We start from the raw sequence: 26,680 nt of genomic DNA on the forward strand, positions 1-26,680 counted from the left end.
AGTCCTCTGTCTTTTTTGCTTGATAAGTCTGGCTAGGGGTTTATCAATTTTGTTGATCTTTTCAAAGAACCAGCTTTGCGTTTCATTGATCTTTTCTATGGTTTTCTTTGTTTCTATTTCATTGATTTCTGCTCTGATCTTTATGATTTCTTTCCTTCTACTAACTTTAGGCCTTGTCTGTTCTTCTCTCTCCAGCTGCTTTAGATGTAAAGTTAGCTTCTTTATTTGAGCTTTTTCTTGTTTCCTGAGGTGGGCTTGTATTGGAATAAACTTTCCTCTTAGAATGGCTTTTGTTTCATCCCATAGGTTTTGGAGTGTCGTATCTTCATTGTCATTAGCTTGTAGGTATTTTTTAATTTCCTCTTTGATTTCTTCAGTGATCCATTGGTTGTTTAGTAGCATGTTGTTGAGTCTCCACGTGTTTGTGTTTTTTGCAGTTTTTTTCTTGTTGTTGATTTCTAGTCATATAGCATTGTGGTTGGAAAAGATGCTTGATATGATTTCAATTTTCTTAAAGTTACTGAGGCTGGATTTGTACCCCAGGATGTGATAAATCTTAGAGAATGTTCCATGTGCACTTGAGAGGAATGTGTATTCTGTTGCTTTAGGATGAAATGTCCTATAAATATCTATTAAGTCCATCTGTTTTAATGCATCATTCAGGGCCTGTGTTTCCTTATTGATTTTCTGTCTGGTTGATCTGTCCATTGCTGTAAGTGGGGTGTTAAAGTCCCCCACTATGATTGTGTTATTGTCAATTTATCCTTTTAAGGTTGTTAGCAGTTGCCTTATATATTGTGGTGAACCTGTGTTGGGTGTGTAGATATTTAAAATTGTTATAACTTCTTTTTGTATTGATCCTTTGATCATTATTTAATGTTCTTCTTTGTCTCTTAAAAATATTCTTCATTTTAAAGTCTCTTTTGTGTGATATGAGTATTGCTACTCCAGCTTTCTTTTGATCCCTGTTTGCATGAAATATTTTCTTCCATCCTATCACTTTCAATTTGTATGTGTCCCTAGAAGTGAAGTGGGTCTCTTGAAGACAGCATATATATGGATTTTGTTTTTGTATCCATTCAGCCAGTCTATGTCTTTTCGTTGGGGCATTTAATCCATTAACCTTTAAGGTAATTATTGATATGTATGTTCATATTGACATTTTATTAATTGCTTTGGATTTGTTTTTGTTGCTCTTTTCTCCTTTCTTCTTCTCTTGTTCTTTTCTGCCTAGCGAGGTTCCTTTAGTATTTGTTGTAAGGCTGGTTTAGTTTTGCTGAATTCTCTCAGCTTTTGCTTATCTGTGAAGGTTTTGATTTCTCCTTCAAATCTGACTATGATCCTTGCTGGGTAGAGTAATATTGGTTGGAGGTTTTTTATTTTCATCACGTTGAATATATCATGCCACTCCTTTCTGGCCTGCAGAGTTTCTGTTGAAAAATCTGCTGATAACCTTATTGGGGTTCCCTTGTATGCTATTTGTTTCTTTTCCCTAGCTGCTTTCAAGACTTTGTCTTTGTCTTTAATTTTGGTCAGTTTGATTAATATTTGTCTTGGGAGGTTCTTCCTTGGGTTTATTTGATATGATAATCATTGTGCTTCCTGGATTTGAGTGAGTGATTCCTTCCCCATGCTAGGGAAGTTTTCGGCTATTATCTCTTGTAATATTTTTTCTGTTTCCTTTTCTCTCTCTTCTCCTTCTGGCACCCCTATAATTTGGATGTTGGTGCATTTAACGTTGTACCAGAGTTCTCTGAGGCTCTCTTCATTTGTTTTCAATCTTTTTCTCTTTTCTGTTCTGCATCCATAATTTCCACTAATCTGCCCTCCACCTTGTTTATTCATTCTTCTGCCTCCTGTATTCTGCTGTTAGCTGCTTCTAATAAGTTTTTATTTCAGTTATTGTAGTTTGCATCTCTTCTTGTTTAAGTTTGATATCTTGTATCTCTTTGGTCAGTGTTTCCTGTAACTTATCCATCTTTGTCTCCAGTTTATTTCCATTGTCCTGCATCATCTTCAGCATCAACAGTCTAAAATCTTTTTCCTGGAGGCTAAGAATATCCTCCTCACTTAGCTGTTTTTCTGGGGTTTTTCCTTTCTCCCTCATCTGAGTTATAGTTCTCTGTCTTTTCATTTTTATAGGTTTTTGGCATGGTGACCTTTTTACAGATAATAGAGTTGTAGCTTCTCTTCCTTCTGGTGTCTGACCCCCCTTGTGGCAGAAGTTGGTATGGAAGGCTTGCTGTAGGCTTCATGATGGGAGGAACTGATGCCTGTCCACTAGTAGGTGAAGCTGATTCTAATCCCTCTAGTGGGTGGGGCTTAGTCGCTGGATGGGATTAGAGGCAGCTGTGTGCCTGAGGGGTCTTTAGGTAGCCTGTTTACTGAGGGATGGGGCTGTGATCCCACCTGGGTTGTTGTTTTCCCTGGGGCTTCTTAGCACTGACTGACAGATGGGGCCAGATTTTCCCAAAATGGCCACCTCCAGAGAAAGGCATGGCTGCTGAACATTCCCAAGAGCTTTGCTTTCAATGTCCTTCCCTCACAACAAGCCATGTTCACTCCTGTTTTCCCAGGATGTCCTCCAAGAACTGCAGTCAGGTTTGACCCAGATTCCCATGGAGATTTTTCTTTGCCCTGGGATCCAGTGCATGTGAATATCTGTGTGAACCTTTTAAGAATGGGGTCTCCATTTTCCCCAGTCTCTTGGAGCTCCTGTGCACAAGTCCCACTGGCCTTCAATGCCAGATGCTCTGGGGCTCTTTCTCCCCATGACAGATCCCCACACATGAGAGTCTGATGTGAAACTCAGAACTCTCACTCCTATAGGTGAGTTTCTGTGAACCAGTTTGTTTCCAGTCTGTGAAGCTTCCCACCCAGGAGGTATGGGGTCGTTTGTATCATGAAATCGCCCCTCCTACCTCTTGATGTAGCCTCCTCTTTTTCTTCTGGAGTAGGGTATCTTTTTCAAGGTTTCTGGTCCATTTTGGTGAAGTGTGCTCAGTCTTTAGTGGTGAATTTTGTAGTTTTTCGGAGAGAAGTTGAGTTCCAGTCCTTCTATTCCGCCATCTTAATCCCCTCCCCAGATATGTTTTAAATATATACGTTTTTACCTACAATTAGGTAAATGTACCACTATGCTAAAGTACTATATATATTATAAAATATGAAAATAGAATCTATGAATGACTTAATAATGAAATGGTATTAACATTTTAAGTTAATGTATTAATGGTATAAAATATTACTCCTGCTAACGCTATTATTAAATAATTATCACCTTGCATTCAGAAAACAAATGTGATGGTATATGGTACATTATTCAGATCCTAGCTTAGTGCTGTGTTCCAGCATTTCCAGAACTTGTTTGAATTTATTTCTAAATATTTCTTAATATCTGACACAGTTGAAAAGATCTAATACACAGATACATCTACTCAAATGGGGAAGAATGAAAGTTTTTATTGCTTTCCAAAACAGGGACAGGCTCTCCAGCCCATCCAAGCTGCAGGGTAAACAGTGGCTTTTTTTTGAGTATTTTTTAAATTTTTCATCACCTGCTGCAATCTGATATCTACCCATGTCCAAGACCTAGCCTAAATAAGGAAAAATATGTATATTCCAGAGAATGAACTGTTTGAACATTGTTAACATTCTGGTTACTGGCACAGGAAATCAAGCTATGAATACAGTGATCAACAGCAGTAATATAACACAAAAATATTATCATCAGTTTTCTACACATTCCCTCTCTTAACACAAAGAATTGACCTTTTGTAAGGTGTCAGGGGAGGTTTTGGGGGATTATCAATATTATTTTCTATATGTTTATTTTTCCCCTAATAGATAATTACAAGTTTCTACTAAGCGGTGCAATCATATATCTTTTCATTCCCGTGTGGGACATAGGGTAGGACCCTAAAATGTCATTAGTTCTTGGTTCTGTATCATAAGGTATCTTTTACTTATGTATGTATATATTCATGCATTTATTTTATGTTGGAGTATAGTTGATTTACAATGTTGTATTTGTTTTAGGTGTATAGGAACATGATTCAGTTATACATATATCCGTTCTTTTTCAGATTTTTTTCCTGTATGGATTATTACTGAATATTCCCTGTGCTAACATTAGTCCTTATTTACTTATTTTATATTAAATATTATGTATGTGTTAATCTTTTAATTTTTTATTATAGTTGATTTATAATGTTCTGTCAGTTTCTGCAGTACAGCACAGTGATCCAGTTATACATATACAAATTCTTTTTCTCACATTATCCTCCATCATGTTCCATCACAAGTGATTAGATATAGTTCCCTTTGCTATACAGTTGGATCTCATTGCTTGTCCATTCCCAATGAAATAGTTTGCATCAACTAACGCCAAACTCCCAGTCCATCCCAATCACGCCCCCACCCCCTTGGAAATCATGGGTCTTTTCCTCTATGTCCATGAGTTTGTTTCTTTTCTGTAGATTGCTTTATTTTTTGCCATATATTAGATTCCATATATGTGATATCATATGGTATTTGTCTTTCTTTTTTGAGCTTCACTTAGTGTGAGAATCTCTAGATCCATCCATGTTAATGTAATTGGAATTATTTTGTTCTTTTTTATGGCTGAGTAGTTTGTGTATAGACACCATATCTTCTTAATCCATTCATCTGTTGTTGAATATTTAGGTTGTTTCCATAACTTGACTATTGTGAATTGTGCTATAATGAACATAGGGGTGCATATGTCTTTTCCAAAGAATGAGATCTTGGTTTTATGGATTTTTTTTTCCTAAGGTTTTTTGAATGTCTATTTTATTGATTTCCTCTCTGATTTTTATGATTTCCTTACTTCTTTTGACTTTAAGTTTTATTTGTTCTTCTTTTTATAATTCTTTTGGGTGGTAGGTTGTTGTTAATTTGAGATTTTTCTTCTTTTCTAAGGAAGGCCTATATCACTATGAACTTCCTCTCAGAACTGCTTTTGCACATCCCATAGATTTTTCTTTTTTTAAAAAAAATTTTTTTATTTTCCCACTGTACAGCAAGGGGGTCAGGTTATCCTTACATGTATACATTACAATTACATTTTTTCCCCTACCCTTTGTTCTGTTGCAACATGAGTATCTAGACAAAGTCCTCAATGCTATTCAGTAGGATCTCCTTGTGTATCTATTCTAAGTTGTGTCTGATAAGCCCAAGCTCCCGATCCCTCCCACTCCCTCCCCCTCACATCAGGCAGCCACAAGTCTTTTCTCCAAGTCCATGATTTTCTTTTCTGAGGAGATGTTCATTTGTGCTGGATATTAGATTCCAGTTATAAGTGATATCATATGGAGTTTGTCTTTCTGGCTCATTTCACTCAGTATGAGATTCTCTAGTTCCATCCATGTTGCTGCAAATGGCATTATGTCATTCTTTTATATGGCTGAGTAGTATTCCATTGTGTATATATACCACATATTCCGAATCCAATCATCTGTCGATGGACATTAGATTTTGAATGGTTTTGTTTTCATTGCCATTTGTCTTGAGAGATTTTTAAATTTCCCTTTTGATTTCATTGTTGACCCACTGGTTTTATAGTAACATGTCTAATCTCCATGTAGTCAGTTTTTTCTCATTTCTTTTCCTCTTTGTTGATTTCTTGTTTCTTACCATTGTGGCCACAGAAGATGCTTGAAATAATTTCTCTGGTCTTAAATTTGTTGAGGTTAGTTTTGGGCCCCAGTATGTGGTCAATCCTTGAGAATGTTATGTGTGCACTTGAAAACAATGTATATTCTGATTTCTTTGGATTTTATGCCCTGAAAATATCAATTAAGTAACTTTTCTCTTGTGTCATTTAGGATCTCTGTTGACTTAACTGATTTTATGTCTAGGGGATCTTTCCATTGATAGGAGTGGGGTTTAAAAGCTACTATTATTGAATTCCCATCAATTTCTCCTTTTTTGTCCATTAGTGTTGTTGTATATATTTGGGTGCTCCTATATTAGGGCATATATTTTGACAAGTTTGTTATCCTTTTCTTGAATTGATCTTTTTATCATTGAATACTGCCCTTCTTCGTTTTTCTTTATGGCTTTGTTTAAAAGATTATTTTGTCTGATATGCATATTGAGACTCTTGCTTTCCTGTCTTTTTCATTCACATGAAATATCTTTTTCCATCACCTCACTTTTAATTTATATGTGTCCTTTGCCCTAAGGTGAGTCTATTTTGGGCAGCATATTGTAGGCTCTTGTGTTTATTCCAGTCTGCCACTCTGTTTGTTTTGATTGGAACATTCACTGCATTTATATTTAAGCTGATTATTGATAGATATGTATTCATTGTCATCCTAAATCTTGTCTTCCAATTGTTTCTGTGTTTCTCCTTTGTTCATTTCTTGTTTGATTGGATGATTTACTTTTATTTTATGCTTGTGTCTCCTTAGTTTCAGTTTCTGTGAATGTATACTTGGTTTTGATTTGTATTTGCCCTGTTTTTCAAATATTTTGATTTGTATTTTGCCCTTCCTATATCTTCTTGCTTTATCCTCATAGTTATATGGGCTCAAATGCCTTCAAAAAACAAAATAAAATGAGTCTAGATTTTCTTACCTTCCTTCCAAACATTTTGTGATTTTCATATCTTTTTTATAATCATCTTCATTTATATCCTTTTTGCTGTTCCTGTGTTTATCATCACTTTAACAATAGTTTTTTTTCCTTTTAGGTCTATATTCTGCCTTATTTAAGTGATTATTTTCCAATTTTGATTTCTTCCATCATACAGCTTCTTAATTCTTTCCAATTTAGAAGAGACTTTTCAGTATTTCTTTTAGAATGTGTTCAGTATTGCTGTATTCTTACAGTTTTTGATTGTAGGAAAATTTCTTTATTTCTCCTTCTATTTAAAATGATAAGATTGCTGGGTAGAGTTTTCTAGGATACAAATTTTTCCCTTTTAGAACTTTGAATATATCTTGCCACTGTCTCTGGCTGTAGAATTTCCATAGAGAAATCAGCTAATAGCCTTATGTAGGTTCCCTTATAATTAACTCTGTTTTTCTCTTGCTACCTTTAGAATCCTCACCTAATTTTTAATATTTGCCATTTTCTTATATGTCTTAGTGTGGGTCTGTTTTGGTTCACCTTGTCTGATGTCCTCTGTGCTTCCTCTATCTTTATATCTGTTGCCTTTAGATTTGGAAAGTTTTCAGCCATAATTTTTTCAAATATATTTTAAATCCCCTTTTATTTTTTCTCTCCTAGAATTCTTATTATGCTAGATTAGCCTGCTTTATATTATCCAATAGACCTCTTATCTTGCTTTTACATATTCATTTGTTTTTCTGTCTGCTTTCCTGCTTGGGTGATTTCCATTATTCTATCATCCAAGTCACTTATTCCTTTCTCTGCATTATTCATATTGCTCCTCAGTGCCTTTAACTCAGCTTGCAAATGAATTTTATAATTTTTTCTTGGCTCCTCATTGTATTTTTTAGTTCCCTTTGAAAGTAATCTGCCTTACTGTTCACATCTGCTTTAATTCCTTCATATTCATCCTTAATTCCTTCAGTATTTTCACAATCTCCTTTTTGAACCTGTTGTCTTTTAGAATATAGAGGTCTGTTTCACTGTTTGCTCCTTCAGGGGAATTCTCCTGTTATTTTAACTGGGAATGGATCCTGAGAGTCTTTGATTTTGCTTATATATATTTTTTATACTCTGACTTTAGGGGAAACAACGACTGTTCTTGGAGGGCTATTCATATGCAATAGAACCCATGGGTAGTTTTAGAAGACTTACTCTCTTATTTTTTGGTGTGAGGGCTGCTTTTTGTTTGGATACTTGCTGTGTCTTTCCACTGTGTGTGCAGGCTGTTATCCCCTTGCTGGTATATAGCCTGTGCATGCTGCCAGGGAGATTGAGGCAATGGGCAGGGTGAGTAGCTAGTAGCTGCTAGGCCCTTGACAGTGGCAAGGACTGCCGAGACCAGCTCAGCAGGATGGGACTGAAGAATGGGTGCTATGGAGCTTAAGGAAAAAAAAGTTAACATAAAACAAGACACAGAGACATTTATCTTAAGTAAAGGTGGGAACTGGGGGACTCAAGGTCTCAGGGACCAAGAGCCCTTCCTCAAGAAACCACACTGCTTTTATTGTGCTCTTGAGGATTACGTCAAGCAAAAAGGAGGTTGTAGGTGCAGGATATAGGGATTTTTTTTTATTATTTTAAGTCACTTAGCTGGTAAATGGTTAAACTTTTTACTCTAAACTATAGGCATTTAAGAATCATTAGCATTTGAGTTATCTATCTATGCATAGTATTTCAGAGAATCCTCAAGTCATTTACCATCTCCGTGACTGTTTCTCAAGCAGGAGGACAGGACAATGTAAGGAAGGACAAGATGAAGTTTTCAGCAAAGAGGCTAAGAAAATATTATAAAAATATGTCTCGCAACAAAGCACCTATGGGGAGGTGGTGCAGGCTTCTCCTCTTTGTGGAGCCCTGGAAAGTGGAAGTGACCCTCAGGTAGGTTTAGGTGGTGCCCAGAACAGCTGTCAGTTGCAGCAGCAGAGCATGTTCATTCCTATGGGAGTGAGAGCAGCAATGGGTAGCATTTGGTAGCGGTGTCCTACTCTGTACCAACCCGAGATGACGGGGGCCATAGATGGTGCCTGTTCAAGGACCTTTGGTGGTGGCAGGCCATGCCCACCTCTAGAGTCTGAGATGTCTATGGTGGTTTGTCCATGCTGTCCATAACTCACCCAAGAGTCACCCTGCTGCCTATAACCCATACAAGTGGGGCCTTGCCATCTGTAGCTTACACAGGTGACTCCCCACCACCTGAGAGCCTGGGCATTCATAGAGAAATATATTCCTGTGGCAGTTCCTTGCTCCTCCTCTAGCCCTCACCAACAATGGCACCTTGTTTCTCCTCCTGGATTCTCTTAGCTGTGGTGCTCTGATCCTGAGCCCATGGTGCACTGCTACCTAGCCCCTTAGGCTGTCTCTACAGAGCCAACACTGCTCCTCTCCCTGGAACTGACCTCCAGAGCCTGATTCTCAGTGCCCATCCCCACCTGATCATCTCAGGCTGTGTTGTCCATTGGTGGTGCTATAGATGGTTCTTGAGATTCTCTCTCTACTTTCTCTCAGCGTGACTGCTGCTCTTTTCTCTGAGGTCTCTGACTCAGTTGATCTCCCTGTCGGGTGGCTTCCCAGTGTGTTGGTTCCTTTCCTCTTTCACAGCTCCCTCTCAGAATTGCTGGTCCCATCCTGAATCCTTTTTTTCTCCCTTCTCTCTCTCTCTCTCCTTTTTCCCTTGTTGTTCTACCCAGTTATATAGAGGGTTTCTTGCCCTTTTTTGGAGTTTTAAATCCTTATGCCAACGTTCAGTAATGTTCTGTGTGAATCATTCTATATGTGCATGGTTTTTTGATGTGTTTGTAGGAAAAGGTGAGCTCTACGTCTTACTCCTCCAGCATCTTGATCCTGCCCTCTGTATTTGTTAATCTTAACACCCAATTTGCACCTCCCCTCCAACATTTCCCTCTTGGTAACCATAAGATTGTTTTCTATGCCAAAGAGCCTGTTTCTGTTTTGCAAATAAGTTCATCTGTATAATTTTTATTACATTACACATATAAGTGATATCATATGATCATATGATATTTGTCTTTATCTGATTTTGTTTAATATGATAATCTCTAGGTCCATCCGTACTGCTATAAATGGCCTATTTCATCCTTTTTATATGGCCAAATAATATTCCAATCTATATATGAACCACACCTTTATCCATTCCTCTGTCAATGGACATTTAACCTTTTAAATTGAGCTTTGTAAAAGTCACTCTTATTGCTACCCTTCTGTCTTAACTTCTATCATTTTTCCATGGATTACTGGTTTTTCATATTTCTCTATTTTCTTTCACCAAAAGAAGAGTTGACATTAAACTGAAAATTGATTCGCATAATTCAACTGTTTGAACCCCTGCAATATCATAACCATCCACTGGGAGAAAAAACCTGGTATACATGAACATTCATTAACAGGGCCTATCAGTATCTGTTATGTATGTTCCCCGTTTATTTTTTCACTCTCTGCTTTGGTCACTTTACCTCTCCCTCTTCTCTCACCATTCCCTAACCAATCTTGCTGTTCTTTCCACTCTCTACCCCAATCCTCCACACTAATCTTATGGCCATTTCACAGACTGTTCCCTCTGGATGTTCTCAACATTCCCACAATTGGCATACCTTGCTCCGTCTCTTCTAAAAGTATCTGTGTTTTTATATCATTTTAAATTCTAATTTTCTAATTTTTGTTTTGTATTGGAGTATAGTTGATTTACAATGTTGTATTAGGTTCAGGTGTACAACAAGGCAATTTAATTATACATAGATCTATTATTTTTCAGATTATTTTCCCATATAAGTTATTGCAAAGTATTAAGTAGAGTTCCTTGTGCTATACAGTAGGTCCTTGTGGATTATCTATTTTATATATAGTAGTTGTAAATGTTAATCCCAGCCTCCTAATTTATCTCCTCTTCCCCACTATTCCCTTTGGTAACCATGTTTGTTTCTATGTCTGTGAGTCTGTTTCTCTTTTGTAACTAAGTTCATTTGTATCATTTTTATTAGATTCCACACATAAGTGATATCAAATGATAGTTGTTTTTGTCTGACTTCCCTTAGTGTGATAATCTTGAGGTTCATCTATGTTGCTCCAAATTACATTATTTCATTCTTTTTGATGGCTGAGAACTATTCCATTATATATATCTAGTACATCTTCTTTATCCATTCCTCTGTTGAGGGATATTTAGGTTGCTTCCATGTCTTGGCTATTGTAAATAGTGCCACAGTGAACACTGAGGTGCATATATCTTTCTGAAACATGGTTTTCTCCAGATACATGTCCAGGAGTGGGATTGTTGGATTATGTGGTAGCTCTACTTTTAGTTTTTGAGGAACCTCCATACTGTTCTTCATGCAGGCTGTGCCAATTTACATCCTTACCAAAAGACACCCTTTCTAGCATTTATGTTTATACATATTAGAGCATACAAGTTACTACCAAGCTCCTAATTTATTCTTCCTTCTCCCTTTCCACTTTGGTAAGGATAAGTTTGTTTCTCCATACCTTCTCTAGCATTTATATTTTGTAGACATCTTGATGATGGCCATCCTGACCAGTATGAGGTGATATTTCATGGTAGTTTTGATTTTCTTTTCTCTAATAATTAGTGACGTTACAGCATCTCTTCATGGGTGTTTTGGCCATCTGTACATCTTTTTGGGAATATGTCTCTTTAGACCTTCTGCCCATTTTTATTGGATTTCTTTTTATATTGAACTGTGTAAGCTGTTTTTATATTTTGGAGATTAATCCATTGTCAGTTGCATCATTTATAATGAATATCTCCCATTCTGTGGGTTGGTTGTCTTTTCACTTTGCTTATGGCTTGCTGTGCAAAAGCTTTTAAATTTATTATAATTCATCCTGTTTATTTTTGCTTTTGGTATAAAATCCAAATAATCATCAAGATTTATGTCCAGAGCTTACCACTTATGTTTTCATCTATGAGATGTATAGTTTCAAGTATTATATTTTTTGATCCAGTTTGAGTTAATTTTTGTATATGGTATAAGAAAGTGATTTTCTTTCATTCTTTTGCATGTGGCTTTCCAGTTTCCCCCTTTTTTTAAAAGACTGTTCTTTCCCCACTATATTTTTGGATAAATTTGTTGTAAATTAATTAACTGTATATGCATTGGTTTGTTTCTGAACCCTCTTTTCTGTGCCATTGATCTTTGTATCTGCTTTTATACCATTTTCATACTCTTTGATTATTGTAGTATCAACTTCTTTCTCAATATTGCCTTTGGAGTTGCTGCAATGGGATAAGAATTTTTACTGCAGTGGCTCGGGTCACTGTGGAAGTGTGGGTGTGATCCTAGGCCTGGCACAGTGGATGAAAGGATCTAGCATTGCTGAAGCTGTGGAGTAGCTCACAGCTCTGGATTAGTTCAGTTCTGTGACATTCTTTGATTCCTTTCTCTAGTTTTTTTTTTCTAGATGTTTTCTGTGTGTCAATGAAGCTTTATGTACATCTTTTTGGTGAATATTTTTGCTTAATTCCATTTAAAAATTATAAACAAGCTACTAAATAATAGTTAAAAATATTCTTGATCTCTGTTACATTACAGTAGGACTGTCTGGATCAGTCCAGTGTTAGGAAGGGTTTTGATCTATTTTGTTGAATTGTCTTCTTCAAAGATTGTAGAAATTTGGGCAGTGTACCTGCTCCATTATTCTCCTAACAAAGTGACTCTTTTTTTAATACATGCCAATTGAATAGTTCTTCTTCTGTATCACCCACTGAAAGTAAAATAAAACCTCATTGTTTTAATTTTATGAATTTAAATTTACAATGTTAAATACAGATTTTTAAACTTATTGAACATATAATTTGTTTTTTGTCTACTGCTCCTTCTATTCAAATATTTGCATTTTTATAATGAATTTATAAAAGCTCCTTATGCAGTAAAAGTGGTAATTTTTTCCTTTCCATCTTTAAGAGATCTTAAATATCTTTTATTTTTTATTTGGGTGTTATCTCTGCTGTTTTGTTTGTTTAATTTTTTTGTAAAAGTATTGACATTTTACATAGTCATTGTAAGAGGATCAACTCAGGAAAACAGATATTGCATTTTAGTTAAAAAGAAAATTTAGTTTAGTAAAGAGTCCCAAGGGGTTATAAAAGCAAAAAGTCAAATAGGGAATAGTAAGGCAACCCAGAGATTACTAAGGGTAGGAAACTTCTCCAGGCATAATTGGTGTTCATAGAACCACATGAGCAGCTTTTCTGCAGGAGCTGGGTTTAGTAAGGAGATGCAGCCTGTACTGGAGATACTGCCTGTAATAGTGAAAGTGGGGAGAAATATTATGGTTTCTTTCCTGCCACTCTCAAGTTAATTATCAATGCATCACATTTTCCAAATACTGCCAGAAGCCATTTGTAAAGGATTCTCACAAATAGAGTTTATAGTGTTCACTGTGTGTAAAACATCACACAGGTGAGGAAATTGGGGAATGGGTTGAGGTCAAACAGGTGATGGTCAGGAGAATAATATACATCATTTATTATATTTATATAATTTCTAGATTTGGTTTTTTGGTAATATATCTTTCTTTTCTCAAGAGTAGTTCTTCTACTATTTATACTTGGTATTGATTGTTACATTTTTAGGGCATAGTATACATATTTTGGGATAAGATGTGAATCAAGATCCACTCATTCTCAGTAAAAGGATGGCTTTACAAACATAATCATATGCTTATTGATTTTGAAATTATCTCTTTATTATATTCTGAACTTTTAAGTAGTTTGTGTTTATTCGTATATATTTATTTAGTTTCTTATATCTTTTGCATATTTTGACAATCTATGATATTGCTTTGTTTTCACTCTCTAAAATATTTTTAAAAGTTCAGCAAGTATTCATTATTCTAGGTGATTCTTAGAATATTTTTTCATAAGTAAAACTATTATAATTAAAAGAATTGTAAATTCTTGAGGTATACATATGACAGGGATGCCCAACTGAAACCCTGCTTTCCACTTAGGCCATTTGAATTGAAGATAGAGGGGCAAAAGTACATTTCACAAATGAAAAAATGCTCAACATCACTAATTATTAGAGAAATGTAAACCAAAACTGCTATGAGGTGCCACCTCACACAAGTGAGAATGGCCGTCATTAACAAATCAACAAGCAAATGCTGGAGAGTGTGTGGAGAAAAGGGTACCCTCTTTCACTGTTGATGGGAATGAAAATTGGTAAAACTGCTGTGGAAAAAGGATATGGGAGTACCTCGGGAAAGTAAATGTAGATCATGTGACCAACAATCACACTCTTGGGCATATATCTGGACAAAACTTTCCTTGAAAAAAATAAATGCACCTGTATGTTCATTGCAGCACTATTCACAATAGCCAAGGAATGGATACAACCTAAATGTCCACTGACACATGAATGGATTAAGAAGGTGTGGTATATATACACCTTGGAATACTACTCAGCCATAAGAAAGAATAAAATAATGCCATTTGCAGCAACATGGATGAAACTAGAGACTCTCATATTAAGTGAACTAAGTCAGAAAGAGAAAGACAAATACCACATGATATCACTTATATCTGGAATCTAATATATGGCACAAATGAACCTATCTACAGAAAAGAAATAGACGCATGGACCTGGAGAACAGACATGTAGTTGCCAAAGGGGAGTTGTGAGTTGGACTGGGAATTTGGGGTTAATAGATGCACATTGTTGCATTTGGAATGGAGAAGCAATGAGAACCTCCTGTATAGCACAGAGAACTATATCTAGTCACTTGTGATGGAACACGATGGAGGCTAACATGAGAAAAATAATATGTGTGTGTGTGTGTGTGTGTATGTGGCTCACTTTGCTGTATGGCAATAGTTGACAGAATATTGTAAATCAACTATAATAGAAAAAAATAAGAATATTAAAATGAAGTCTCATTTGATCATTTCAAATAATCAAAGCAAATTATACCATTTCAAAAATTCCAGCATCCATTTATAATAAAAACGGTTCCAAAACTTGAGAAGCTCAAGGAGTTCCCCTCGTGGCACAGTGGAAATGAATCCAACTAGGAACCATGAGGTTTTGGGTGTGATCCCTGGCCTTGCTCAGTGGGTTAAGGATCCAGCATTGCCATGAGCTGTGGTGCAGCTCACAGAAACGTCTCTGATCTGGCATTGCTGTGGCTGTGGCAGAGACCAGCAGCTACAGCTCCGATTAGACCCCTAGCCTGGGAACCTCCATATGCCGCAGGGGCAGCCCTAAAAAAAAAAAAAAAAAAAAAAAACCTGAGAAGCTCAAAAATATGTGGAGGGGTTCCTGTTATGGCACAGCATAAACAAATCCAACTAGGAACCATGAGGTTGCGGGTTTGATCCCTGGCCTCTTTCAGTGGGTTAAGGGTCTGGCATTGCCATGAGCTCTGGTGTAGGTCACAGAGACAGCTCAGATCCCATGTTGATGTGGCTGTGGCCTAGGCAAGCAGCTGTAGCTCTGATTTGACACCTAGCCTAGGAACCTCCATATACCTGCAAGTGTGGTACTCTCTCTCTCTCTCTATATATATATATAGAGAGAGAGAGAGAGATTATACCTAAGTAATAAATTTGGTTCACAAAAAAAAAAAATCACAGGAAAAGTAGAAAATCCTCTTAGATAATAGAAATTAAGAGAAAATAAACCTAAATTTGTTGAATGGAACTAAAGCAATGATTAAAAGTACTCTTTCCACTAAGGAATAGAAGAGCAAACTAAGACCAAAGCAAAAATGAAAAAGAAATAATAAATGTTAGAGAATGTGTTAATGGAACAAAGAATGCAAGAGCAATAGGAAATATTAACATATGCAAGTTTGTCCTTTGAAAGATTAACAAAACTGACAAACCCTTAGCTGACCAATGAAAGAAAGAACTTAAATTATAAAATTACGAAATGTCAGTCATTTATTCTGTCAGTTTATAGAAAATAAATTGTTTACTGCTATGAATAATTCTATGTCAACAAAGTAGACCACTATGATAAAATGTACACATAACTTGAAATATACAAATTACCAAAATTGATTTAGGAAGAAATAGAAAATCATAATAGAGATTGAATTTGTATTTTAGAAAATAATCCAAATAAAAATGCCCAAGCCTAAAGGGCTTTGGTGTTGAATTCCAAAAACATTTAAGAGGATTGGACACCAATGCTTTACAAACTCTTGAAATATTAAGGGGAAGAAATATGTCTCTATTAGTTCAATGAGGCCAAAATTATTCTGAGAACCAAACCAGACATATATCATGAGAAAACTATTGATCAATTTGTGTTACAAATATACTTGCAATGTGTTCAATAAAAGACTACCAAACCAAATACAGACATATCAAAATGACATACATTATAACCATGTGAAATTTATTCTAATAATAAAAGTTTAATTTTACTTTCAAAAAGATATTTATATAAAGCACCAAATCAGTAGATTAAAGGACAAAAAACAGGGACCCATTGCAAATGAGAAAAAAATATTTAATAAAGGAATGTTTATTGAATGGCCAAATATGTCAGTCTTATTAATTATGGGTAATATTAAATCACTTATGACATGTTTTCTAAGGGAAGAACATAGGCCTTAATTATATAATATTTTCTAACAGGTTCAACTTACTATGTAGAGTGTGCTCCCTTTTTAGAGTTTCAGGTCTCCCTTCAGTTTCAGGTCTCTTCATATAATGTACAAATGATTGAAGTTACTCTCCTTGCTTCAGGTCTCTTAACAATCAACTGCAAGATCAGTTTCCTAAAATGTACAATCATATTTCTCTGCTCCAGGAAGACATCAATATTTGATGTTTCTAAGATAGATTCAGATTCCTTAGGGTGGCATTTAAGATCCTCAGTAATTTGGTCCTCTTCTACTTTTATTTTTTTCCCCTCATATTCACCACCAGCTTTCTGACTCCATCCCATGATTCACCTCTCTCATCCCCATTCTTAGTTCCACACTCATTTCCATAAACATTGACTCCGGTCATACCCATTCCTGTTTTTCCTCCAAATATTAAAAATATTTAATATTCCCCATATTTAAAGGCATACTTACTTCTAATGCTATTTAAGCTCTAAATGTCCTAGGTTACAAAGATCTCCACTTTCCAAACTCCTATGCTTGTGAGGGAAAAGGCAATATTGATTCACATTCTATCTCAGTCCAATGACTTAGATGAACTTGGGCAAACTCCTACTGTGTTGTGATATAAGCACACAAACTCCTAGAGGACAATCATTCCCATAACATGTCAGTTTCTATGACCTTAAATCTGAAACTCAAAATTCACAAAAGGCTATTTTGATAATTACAGAGGGGATGCCTACATTGGCAAAGGTTTATCTTTATGAATTTATACAATTACAGTGTATAAGTCTAAATACTCATATTTGCTTCACTGTGCCCATACAATTTTAGTTTCAATTTTTATATTGGAGATCCTTAAAATAAATTTAAAATCGTATATACATATATATATATATATATATATATATACACACACACACATTTTTTTCATTGAACAGAATCTTCTCATATACTCTCCCAATGGGGTGAATGTTTTAAAATATCATAAATAGATATGTTTAATTTATATCTTAAAAATTATTTGAAGACTACTAAGGATTAATGAGAGTACTGCTCAATTTTAAAGACAATAAACTCAGAGAGATAAATAAAATATTCATTTTATTATTGCCTCTTTGTCCCTTTCCCAGTGTCATACCCATTTTCATAAACATTGACTCTCTTCAAAATTCCTGTTGAATTTTGCTCAAATATCTATACCTTTTTTCCTTTTTCCAAAGCATAGTTTATATATAATACTACTTAATAAAGCTAACTAAATGCCTCTGGCCATATTAATTTCCACTTTCTAGACTTTCCAGCATGTCTTATATACCCAACACAATCTACAATGGCTTATATCTAACGTACATTGCATTTTTTCCCTATGTACACATAATTTCTTTATTGCATATTAGACATTTAGCTATAACTTATACTTCTTATAATAGCTGTACAGTGGTATGGGGGATAAGCATATTGATCCCAGTCCTACCTATATCCCACTGACCTGGGCTGGGTAAACTTATTTTCAGGGTCTGACCAATGATCCTTAATGACTTCTTTGGTGATCCTTTTGTTGATGCTTGGTGACTACTTCCACAATGTGAGTCTGTTAATTTTTTTTTTTTGGTCCTTTTAGGGCTGTACCTGCGGCATATGGTGGTTCCAAGGCTACGGGTCTAATCGGATCTGTAGCTGCTGGCCTATGCCTGAGCCACAGAAATGTGGGATCTGAGCCACATCTGTGACCTACATCACAGCTCATGGCAATGCCAGATCCTTAACCCCACTAAGTGAGGCCAGGGATCAAACCTGAATCCTCATGGATGCTACTCAGGTTCACTAACCACTATGGGAATTCCGAGTCTGTTAATTTTGAAAAATATTCTACTAAAAGAATTATCAAAACTCATCATTTAAAAAAATAAGGTTAATATCCAAAATATCTAAGAACACATACAACTCAATGAAAAAAATCACAAACATTCATATTAAAAAATGTACAGAGGAACTAAATAGATGTTTTTACAAAAGACATCCAGATGGCCAACAGAAAAATGAAAAGATCTTCAACATCACTAATCATTAGAGAAATGCAAATCAAAACCATGAGATATTACCTCACACATGTCAGAACGACTGTCATCAAGGAGACAAGAGTTACCGTAATAGTATTGTCTAGAATGTGGATTATAGAGAATGTGGGGAGAACTCTTAGTGGGAATATAAATTGGTTCAGTCATGGTACATGCCAATATGGAGTTTCCTGAAATAATTAAAATTAGAACTATCATGTGATCCTGCAATTAGACTTCTATGTATATACTCAAAGTAAATGAAAACAAATTATCATAGGGTTATATGGACTCCTGTTGTAGCACAATTATGTATAGTAGCCAAGATATAACAACACCAAAGTACCACCAAAAGATGAATGGATAAAAGTGAATGACATTCAGCCTTGAGAAAAAAGGATATGCAACCATTTGCAACAAAATGGATTGACCCTGGAGACATTGTGATAAGTGTGATAAGTCAGAAGAAGACAAAAGCTGTGCATCTGAAAAAGCCAGACTCATAAAAATAGATTAAATAGTGGTTACCAGGAGCACTGGGGGTGGGGAAATAGAGATAGTGTTTGTGGGTACATACTTGCAACTAGTAGACAAGTCAGGAAGATCTCATGAACACTGTGGTGAATATAAATAATATGTTAACTATATTCATCAAAACTGTTAAGAGACTAGATCCCAATTATTCCCACTACAAGAAAGAAATGACAGTTACATGATGTGATAGGTTGCTAACTAATGCTGCAATTGCAACTATATTACCATTTACCATTGTATCAAATCAACATGTAATAAAACCTTACACTTATGCAGTTTTATATATCAAATATATTTCAGTAATGTATGTATTAGAAAAATGTATGTATCTCTTATTGAGTTGACTGATATATTTTTATGTTTCTAAGGAAATTAAGATTTTTCTGAAGTATATCACAGTAGATTCAAAGCTAATAAATAAAAGTAAGGTTACTTTTATACTTTCCTAAAATTTAGAAACAAAGAAAAACCTTTAAATATGAATATGTTTTTGAGAACAATTTTAAGTGGCTATCTCTTATCATTTAATGATTTACTAGGAATATTGAGTGATTTGTCTTATATGAATTCCATGTTGAATATGTTTTATTTTCCATAACATTAAGATAAAGACCCTGGCTAAACATTTTATTTGTTTAAAATATTAAATGTTAACCACTTAATTTTTCCATTAATCAAGTTCCTGAATTATTTCATACACTTTTTGTTCATACGTGTGTTGTAAGTCTAACTGGTAGTCAAGCAAGTTCAGAGAACTTTGCAGTTTGAATATCATTCTAGTTTTTCCATATCCTTCACTTTGAAAAGAGGTAGAAATATTACTGAGTAGTTGAAAACTAACAACAGCAAAATACTTTAGATAAATAAATATCAATGGATGCTAATATTAAAATTAAAAAATTGGAATACTTCCCTTACCTAGATTTCGCTGAAAAAAGTTTTGTAACACCTCGTGTTTGCTTTATGGTGTTGAATCTCATAGAATTTCAGAATATAAACCTTAGTCTCCAAACCAGTTGGAATTAAAATAATGAAAATATGGGCAAAAACAAATAGTTTAGAGTTGATAATTATTTCCTTAAAATAAGAAGTTAAAATTTTCCATGAAATCCTAAGGAATATCCCTGCACTGACATCAGTATATTTCTGTAGATTAAGTTTCCAATGCACATAAGGATGCCCTGTGAGATGATGAGGTCAGAGCAAATTACCTTCACTAAGGTACTGAAGAATATTTGATTATCACTCGCTGATTATTATGTAACTGAACTCATTTTAAAGTTCTGTATTATTCAGCATGATAGCCATCTGAATAGGAAATAATTTTTTTAACTGGAGTAATTAACATGGTTTATGGAAGAGATTTAAAATTTTGTGAGCAGACTAGAAATTGTGATAGGTTTATCACAGTGCCACCAGTGAGTTGATTTTTGCAAGATATCATTGGAAATTCTGATATTAGTTAGTATAATATATGGATTACCTAGATTGTTCTCCTTACTCTTCAGATTTCCCCAGCTGCCTCTGTCTTTTTTTACTTTGTTTTTGTCCACTTCATTCCACTAATCACTTTTCAGCATACTCTACATATTTATTTATTAGTACATTTATATCTAGTCACTCTCTTCCCTGCTCCCACCATTAGCACATAGGATTAGAAGGGAAAGCCTTTTTCCACTATGTTCATTCTGTATTTATGACCTTGGTAATACATGTCAATTTACAATAATCAATAATCAAGGAATTGTTTTCATATGAAAGAAAAAAAATTATACACTCCTGCTCAATAATTTGAAATTGTCCTTCATAGTTTTCAGACAAATCCATTTTTGGATTTTGGTATTCCAGGTGCTCTACTGTCTGTCTATATTTTACATGTGACCTTGATTTCTTCTTATTACCTCAGGACATGACCCTTGGCCATGTTTATTCCTTCACTATTCCTTTGTGCACTTGCTTCATTAATTTACTCATAACATTTCCTTCAACAGAAACACCCTTTTCAGCCTCTATTTTCATCCCAATCTACTCCTTCTTATTCTCAAATAAGACCTCCATGGGGGTATCCCTAGATCCTTTAAATTAAATTGATTTTGCTTCTCCTTATTGTCCTAATAATTACCTGCTATAATACATTTCTCACTTTATCATGTGTTAATTTTTATGTGTTGATTGTAAAAGTATTAGCTTAATATAAGTGACGGATCATGTCACAGGCATTTTGGGCTCCTTACAACAAACAGAGCTAGATTCACAGTATACACTGAATTGATATTTAAATTATCAGTTCTGTTTAAACTTAATCAAATATTTACAATATAAAATGTGCTAGAAGAGATGGTGTGTAGAATCACCACAGGGAAAACACTTATATTTTACAAATGGTTCCTGATAAGAAGCTCTTAATCTAGTAGGGAGAATGACACTTATGTTGGTAATTAAAAGGCAATCCAGCCTATGATATTAAAAAAGTATAATAAAAGTGCTATATAGAAACATAGTGAAGGAAGCGAATGGAGATGTGGAAGAAAAAAGATTCTTTATTGTAAATGTCAGGTCAGATGAACTTTTCAGGATAAGTAGGATTATGGTAAATGACACAACGGAGGAAAAGAAGCAGTCCAATGGAAGCATGTGATGACAGCCTAGAAGCTTGAAGGAAAAATGCCTAATTAAAATATGGATAGTATACTAGGATGACTGAGGTTTATTCATACATGATATCAGAGATATTTTCAGGTAATATAAAGGGAATGGGAAAATAGATGGGAATTAAAATTTAGTACCAAAAAATAAAAGATTTAATAGATGTGCTGAATCATTAAATGAATAATGCTGAAAATTTATTTGTATGCTAAAGAATGTCTAAAGATAATTTATGAGATAGTATAACTATAAAAATTAGGCAAGAGACGTTAATATATTAGTATTTATTCTGTTTCAAGTAAAGCATCTTTTCCAAACAAACGTAAACACTAAGAAGGTTTATTGACTTTTACAACCAGAGGGAGCATTTATTCTAGTGATCCTTGGTCTTTTCTCTGTGATTATCATAGTGATATCCTTCACTGTATATTTATTTCATCTCGATATTGGTTTCCTTCTTGATGGCAAAACAGTGCAAGATTTCATATCCAGACACCATGACATTCAGAGGGAGAAACAGTAATTATTTTGTGGATGTCTTTTAAAATAAAGGACATATATTCCCCAGAAACTTTTAGAAGATCACCCAAATTGTCTCATTGTCTCCAAATAAGTCATATCATCCTCCCCTTATAGACTTCTGGGATTCACTGTCACTAAGGTTTATGTTTGAATTGTGCAAAAACATGTAACAAAAATTTGGCCCCATTAGAAAAGGAGACAAAAATCAATGCACCCAAGTCTAGTAACTAAACATGTTCACTAAAATAGAGAGTGAATACAGAACACACAGCATCCATGTAATTCAGAGTCTCAAAATTTTTGTGCTATAGATACCTGGGGGGGTTGTTTTTGTTTTTGTTTTTGTTTTTTGTCTTTTTTAGGGCCACACCTGTGGCATATGGAGTTTCTCAGGCTAGGGTTCAAATCAGAGCTATAACCACTGGCCTACAGTATATTTACAGCAATGTGGGATCTGAGCCACATCTGTGACCTATACCACAGCTCATGGCATTGCTGGATCCTTAACCCACTGAGCAGGGCCGGGGGTTGAACTTGCTTCCTCATGGATGCTAGTCAGATTTGTTTCCGCTGAGCCATGAGAGTAACTTCCTAAAGGTACCTGTTTGCTCATAAAATATGTTAGGAACCTAAAGAGCTTTGTTTGTCTGGATTCTATCTATCAGTATTTATAATGCTAGAAAATAAAACCAATAATTTTAAATGGATTTATTTATTAATTCATTAGAAATAAAATAATTAGCCTATTAACATATTAATGTATGTAATTCTATTAAAAACATAATAAAGGAGATGTTTATTGAATGGCCAAGTATGCCAGGTGCTTTTTAAAGTGTTAGTGATATGAAATCAGTTATGACTTGTTTGAAACTCACAGAAATATGACAGGCCTTCATTTTATTATTCAACAGTTTTTACAACTTACTATTTTTTTCTTTATATGTTGCTCATATCTGTACTCTCCTCTCCTCTTCTCCAGTCTGTTATCATCTACTGTATGAATGACTGAAGTCCTTGCTTTGGCTCTCTTTACAATCAGTTTCAAGGTCAGATTTATGAAAGATAAAATCATACTACTCCGCTCCTTGAAGGCATAGCTGATGGCTCTAAGATAAAATCAGATTCCTTAGGGTGGCTTTTAAGATTCTCAGTAACCCAACCTGCTTCCCTACTTTTCCCCACATTTACCAGCAGCTCTCACCAGTGGTTTTGTCAGCTGTCTGACTCTGTCCCATGGTTTACCTCCCTCATCCCCATTCCCAGTGCCATACTAATTTCCATAAACATTGACTTTGGTTGTATTCAGTCCTATTTTTCTCTAAATATGAAAATTTCCTCCATTTTTAAGGCATAGTTTACTTCTGATGCTCCTTAATAACTGAATACCCCCAGCTGACAAACATCTTCGTGTTCTGAACTCCCTAGCAAGGGGAAAAGATAGTATTGATTCAAATTCTTGCTAAATCCTAGAACCTGGATTAACTTGGAAAAGCTCCTTGCTATGAACTCAAGTATGAGATTTTTTACTGAGGAGAAGCAAAAAAATCACCTGTAACTGATTGCTAGGTAAAATATGTGAAAGATCTAACTAGTGTGTAACCAATTATACTGGATAATAGGTAGGTTCTCAGTAAATTTTTCCTTTATATTTGCACATGTAAGGATCAATAAACACTTTTGCTTAGGCATTTAGAATTTTTACTAATTTTTACCTCATTTTTGCTTGATCAACACCTCAAGGTTTTGGTTAATGCCATGCGTATATCATTGTTTTACATTAGAATCAGTCCAGGTTAGTGGTACTCCTAATAACAAGCAATAAAAGTAGTAATGTCAGAAAAAATGGTTTATTGACAATATATTAAGGAATTACACTGTCATATAAATGGATAACCAAACACAAATATTATATCTTTAGAGATGTCAATATACCTAACATCATTATAAACTACAGTTGATAAATTGCCAGTGTACAGAGACTCTATTTCAGAGAACTTAGAGAAAATATCTAACATTAAAGAGGAAAATGTTCTTGATCAGAGAATATGTATTCCGCATGAATTCATATTCAGACATTCTCTTGAACAATCAAAATTGATAATCTAATTGAAATATAGGCTTTACTTCTGTCACACACAATTGCTTCAGACTGGATTAGCATTTGATATAGACCACATAATTATAACCATTTTCTTGTAATAAATTTCAGTGGACTATACTCTGTAAAAATACTGAATCACAGTGCTAAACAACTAAAAGTAATACAATATTGTAAACACACTATACTTAGATAATAAAAAAATAAATTGAAAAAGAAAAGATTGATATTTAGGAACTAAAACTGTGGGGACTCTCTAAATTTATATCTTGGGATCCCAGAGATTTGCCAAAAGTCTTAACAATAAGCTCCCTTTGCATGTTAGGACTTCTCTTTCTAGAGTTTTTTGGATTTGTTGAAAATTGTACCTCATTATACTCTGAAACAAATAGTTACTAGTGTATGTCAAAACACCATAACACATATTTGTGACTTTAAGATTAAATATTTAGCTCACCCCCAGTGGAATCTCATAGCTTAGAATTTGGCATATATTTTAGCAGAATCTTTCTTTTCTAAGTGTGTTTGACACATACGCTGTTGTGTCTTAATAATTAGGTATTTTATACACAAAGTGGCCAGATTCCATTTTATCAGTATTCCTTAATTTTGAAAAAAGTTTAATCAATTTGAAAAAAGTTGTCTACATGTCATGGTATTTGTTTCAGAATGTTAGGAAATCTTCATCATTTTTTTCATAACAGTCATTACTTCCTTATTTCTTAGGCTATAAATAAAAGGGTTTAACAATGGAATCACTATAGTATAAAAAACAGCAACAGGTTTTTCTTTTTCTTCTTCTTTAACTGAATTTGGTCTAACATACATGAAGATAAGAGAACCATAGAATATTGAGACAGAGAGAAAGTGGGATGCACAAGTAGATAAGGCTTTCCTTCTTCCCTTGTTGGATTTCATTGTGAAAATTATGAAAAGGATGAAAAGATAAGAGATTATTACTGTGGTAATAGTGAAGATTTGAATGAACCCTGCCAAAATTAATATCATCAGTTCATTGATATAAGGGTCAACACAGGAGAGTCTATATAATGGAAGAACATCACAAAAAAAGTGATTGATTTGATGAGGCCCACAGAAAGTCAACCTAAACAGAAGCCCAACATGAATAACGGAATGCAGGTTTCCAGCTAGGTAGGCTCCTGTGGTCATCTGAATACAGAGTTTCTTTGACATCCTGGTGTGGTACTGCAGTGGATTGCAGATGGCTACATAGCGATCATAGGCCATTGCTGCCAGGAGAAAGCAATCTGCACTTTCAGCTAGGCAGAGAAAATAAAATTGTGCCATGCATTCATACAGGGAAATTATGCTGTCCTTAGAGAAGAAGTTCTGTAACATCTTGGGGGTAATGGAACTGGAACAACAGGAATCCATCAGAGCGAGGTTACCCAGAAAGATGTACATTGGTGTGTGAAGATGACGCTCTATGAATATCAGTGCCACCAGACCAAGGTTTCCCACCATGGTGATCAGATAGATGGTAAGGAACACAAGAAACAAAATAGTCCTCAGGTCTGGGTGATCTGTAAATCCTGTGAGGGTAAACTCAGTGGTCAAGGATTGGTTATTCCCAGTCATCTCTTTCTTATCTGTTGAGACATGAATTATGGAAAGATATAAGATTTTAATTTAGAATGTTTATAATTTATTTATTTATTTATTTATTTTTTCTACTGTGCAGTATGGTAACCCAGTTACACATACATGTATATGTTCTTTTTTCTCACATTATGATGCTCCGTGACATAGTTCCCAGTGCTACACAGCAGGATCTCATTAGTAGAATGTGTATAATTTTCCTTTTCAATTTTTATTTTTATAAAAAGGAGAGATTTTTCTTTAGTCTTTTCCTCCTGTTTCTGTAGTACAGGTACATCAACTCCTGGCAGACATTTATTTCCTTAACATGTCAGCTCTTATGACCTCAACTCTTAACCTCAAGATTTGTGAGACTATTTTGGTAATTCTAGGGAAGATGTACACAGTGAAAATGGTTTGTCTTTATGAATTTTTGTTAGCGTAGTGTACAAGTCTGGAGTACCTATATTTTTTCAGTGTTACCAAATATATTTAGTTTCAGTTTTTAAATTAAAACTTTTAAATCAATTTTCCTTTATTATATATATTTTATTGAATTTTCACAAGGTGTTTTCATGTATACTCCCAGTGGTGTGAATACTTGAAAATAGCATACATTCAAAATAGTAAATTTATGTCTTTGAAATTATGTGAAAATAATTAATGACTAGTTAGAGCATGATTCAATTTTAAAAAGTAAACTTAGAGAGCTAAGGAATAAAATATGCATTGATTATCATCTTTATCTTTTTCCCCAGTGAAACACACATTTCTATAAACACCTATCATGCCATTATTCCTGTTTATTTTTGCCCAGATATTTAAATCCTTCCATTCTTTATGCAAAGCATAATATACAACATATAATATTATAATTTATGATATATTATATATAATGTACATATAATACTAATATAGTTTTAACTAAATGCCTCAGAATACACTGATATCCATTTTTCTATTCTCAAACATGTTTTCTACACCAAAC

At 34.6% G+C, this 26,680-nt stretch overlaps 2 protein-coding genes across 5 annotated transcripts in view; one reads left to right on the forward strand and one right to left on the reverse strand.

Moving 5' to 3' along the window:
* The window catches only part of LOC146397788 (uncharacterized), a 797,689-nt gene that overhangs the window by 202,223 nt on the left and 568,786 nt on the right, over positions 1 to 26,680 (forward strand). The window lies entirely within an intron of this gene.
* Positions 24,766 to 25,735, reverse strand: LOC100513311 (olfactory receptor 5K3-like). Its single transcript, XM_003132720.2, has one exon. It carries the CDS (start codon positions 25,690 to 25,692, stop codon positions 24,766 to 24,768), a length of 927 nt encoding a protein of 308 aa, XP_003132768.2. The 5' UTR covers positions 25,693 to 25,735.

The sequence above is a fragment of the Sus scrofa genome, chromosome 13 (assembly GCF_054392235.1).
Source record: "Sus scrofa isolate SSC_HxYL_T2T_F1_AM1 chromosome 13, Sscrofa_HxYL_maternal_Yorkshire_Landrace_v2.0, whole genome shotgun sequence".
In the NCBI taxonomy this organism is placed as follows: Eukaryota; Metazoa; Chordata; class Mammalia; order Artiodactyla; family Suidae; genus Sus; species Sus scrofa.

What these genes read in the sequence shown, in the direction of transcription:
- LOC100513311 (XM_003132720.2), bottom strand. Translation starts at nt 25,692, where the DNA reads ATGACTGGGAATAACCAATCCTTGACCACTGAGTTTACCCTCACAGGA.